This window comes from Melampsora larici-populina (genome assembly GCF_000204055.1).
Source record: "Melampsora larici-populina 98AG31 unplaced genomic scaffold MELLAscaffold_202, whole genome shotgun sequence".
Lineage (NCBI taxonomy): Eukaryota > Fungi > Basidiomycota > Pucciniomycetes > Pucciniales > Melampsoraceae > Melampsora > Melampsora laricis-populina.
In genome coordinates this window covers 1-1,483 of record NW_006768961.1, presented here as the reverse complement: position 1 = coordinate 1,483, position 1,483 = coordinate 1, and the positions used below count along the sequence as shown (strand labels likewise).

The following is a 1,483-nucleotide window of genomic DNA, read 5'->3' as shown; positions in this document are numbered from 1 at the left end:
TATATAATTATTCACACAAAAACATTAATACCTACAAAAAAAGAACAGTAATATACACCATGTAAATATCCTTGTAGCACGTCGACATGCACACACGAAAGACTTTCCTTAGACCCTGTAACAACCCATCGAAGAGGTGCCACAACAAGCACATCTTCCCCTTATCATCTGGGAGGTTGAAAGTCAGTTGACCCCTGCTGACAACAAAGGATTCTGCAAATCCTTTGAACAAATCACAAAGCACAAAGGGTGCTCAACAACAATCTCAGTCTAAATTCGACCAAAAGACTTGGAGTTTTATTTCAAAACTCTCCGTGTGTGCACGTTGACGTGCCACACAGATATTTACATGGTGATAAAGACCAATTATAAACAGTCAAAACAAAAAAAGAACAAGTTGACTAGAGAGAGAGGAGATAACCATGAGAGGAATAGCAAAAATTCAGCCAAAGGTCATTTAAGGAGAGTAGAGAAACTAAGTAAATAAATAGAATGAGAGAGCAAAGAGGAGATAACCACAAGAGGAATAGAAACAGAAATACTAGAGAGAGAGAGAACCACAAGAGGAAAAAGTTCAGCCAAAGGTCATTTAAGGAGAGTCAAGAAACTTAAAAGTAAATAAATAGTTTGAGAGTCTATCTTTTTCCTCTTCACAGAAGTGTGTTTCTCCGCCACAGCGGCCTTGCGTTCATCAGCTGTAGCCTTGCGTTTATCTGCGGCAGCCTTGCGTTTATCTGCGGCAGCCTTGCGTTTATCTGCGGCAGCCTTGCGTTTATCTGCGGCAGCCTTGCGTTTATCTGCGGCAGCCTTCCTCTTGGCTTCAGCAGCAATGGCATTTAAAGGTTAATTACATGGATTCTTTCTTCCCTCTGGGTGGAAGGAATGATTCAGTCAGTGAACAAAAATATTTTGACCAAGGAACAAATCAACTCACTGGGCTTGGGTGTAATGGTCTCCACTTGCTCTTCCACTTGATCTTCAACTTCTCCAGAGTCAACTGAAGCAAAATAAGTAACCGTAAGTAATTGAAGGTACAAATAAGCAGATGAAAAAGGTAGAACTCACTTGTTTGTTGTGCCATTACTGTGTTGCCTTGATCCATGCTTTCCACAACTTCTTCCTCATGAAGTGGTTCATCATATAGATCATATTCAGTTTTGGTTACAACAGGTTCAAGATCAGGTACACGAGACACTTTAATCTTGATCTTCAGATTTGAAGTAGTACTGATTTGACTAGATGGAGGGATTTGACCAGATGGAGGCTGGCTGGTAATGTGGATTGAAGACTTACTGGTTTGAAACGCTGGGATTTGGTTGTTTTCATCATCATCTTCAAGATTAGGAAGGCCCCCTCCAAATGGGTAGCTTCTGTAGGCAATGAGAAGGGGATAGTAGCATGGTGAGTTGGAAATTTCTTCATGAGATCACAAATCAAAACTTCAAGTTGCTTCTCTTCTGCCACCAAGTAAGCGCAATAGCTT

General features: G+C 40.8%; 1 protein-coding gene across 1 annotated transcript; it reads right to left on the bottom strand.

Moving 5' to 3' along the window:
* Positions 1–585: 585 nt before the first annotated feature.
* On the bottom strand, positions 586–1,370 carry MELLADRAFT_114505 (uncharacterized protein; the record flags this gene model as incomplete). The annotated part of the gene is made up of 3 exons (XM_007419453.1): positions 586–818; positions 935–997; positions 1,066–1,370. Coding segments are annotated over 3 exons (601 nt in total), but the record flags the coding sequence as incomplete, so codon positions are not given.
* Positions 1,371–1,483: the final 113 nt, after the last annotated feature.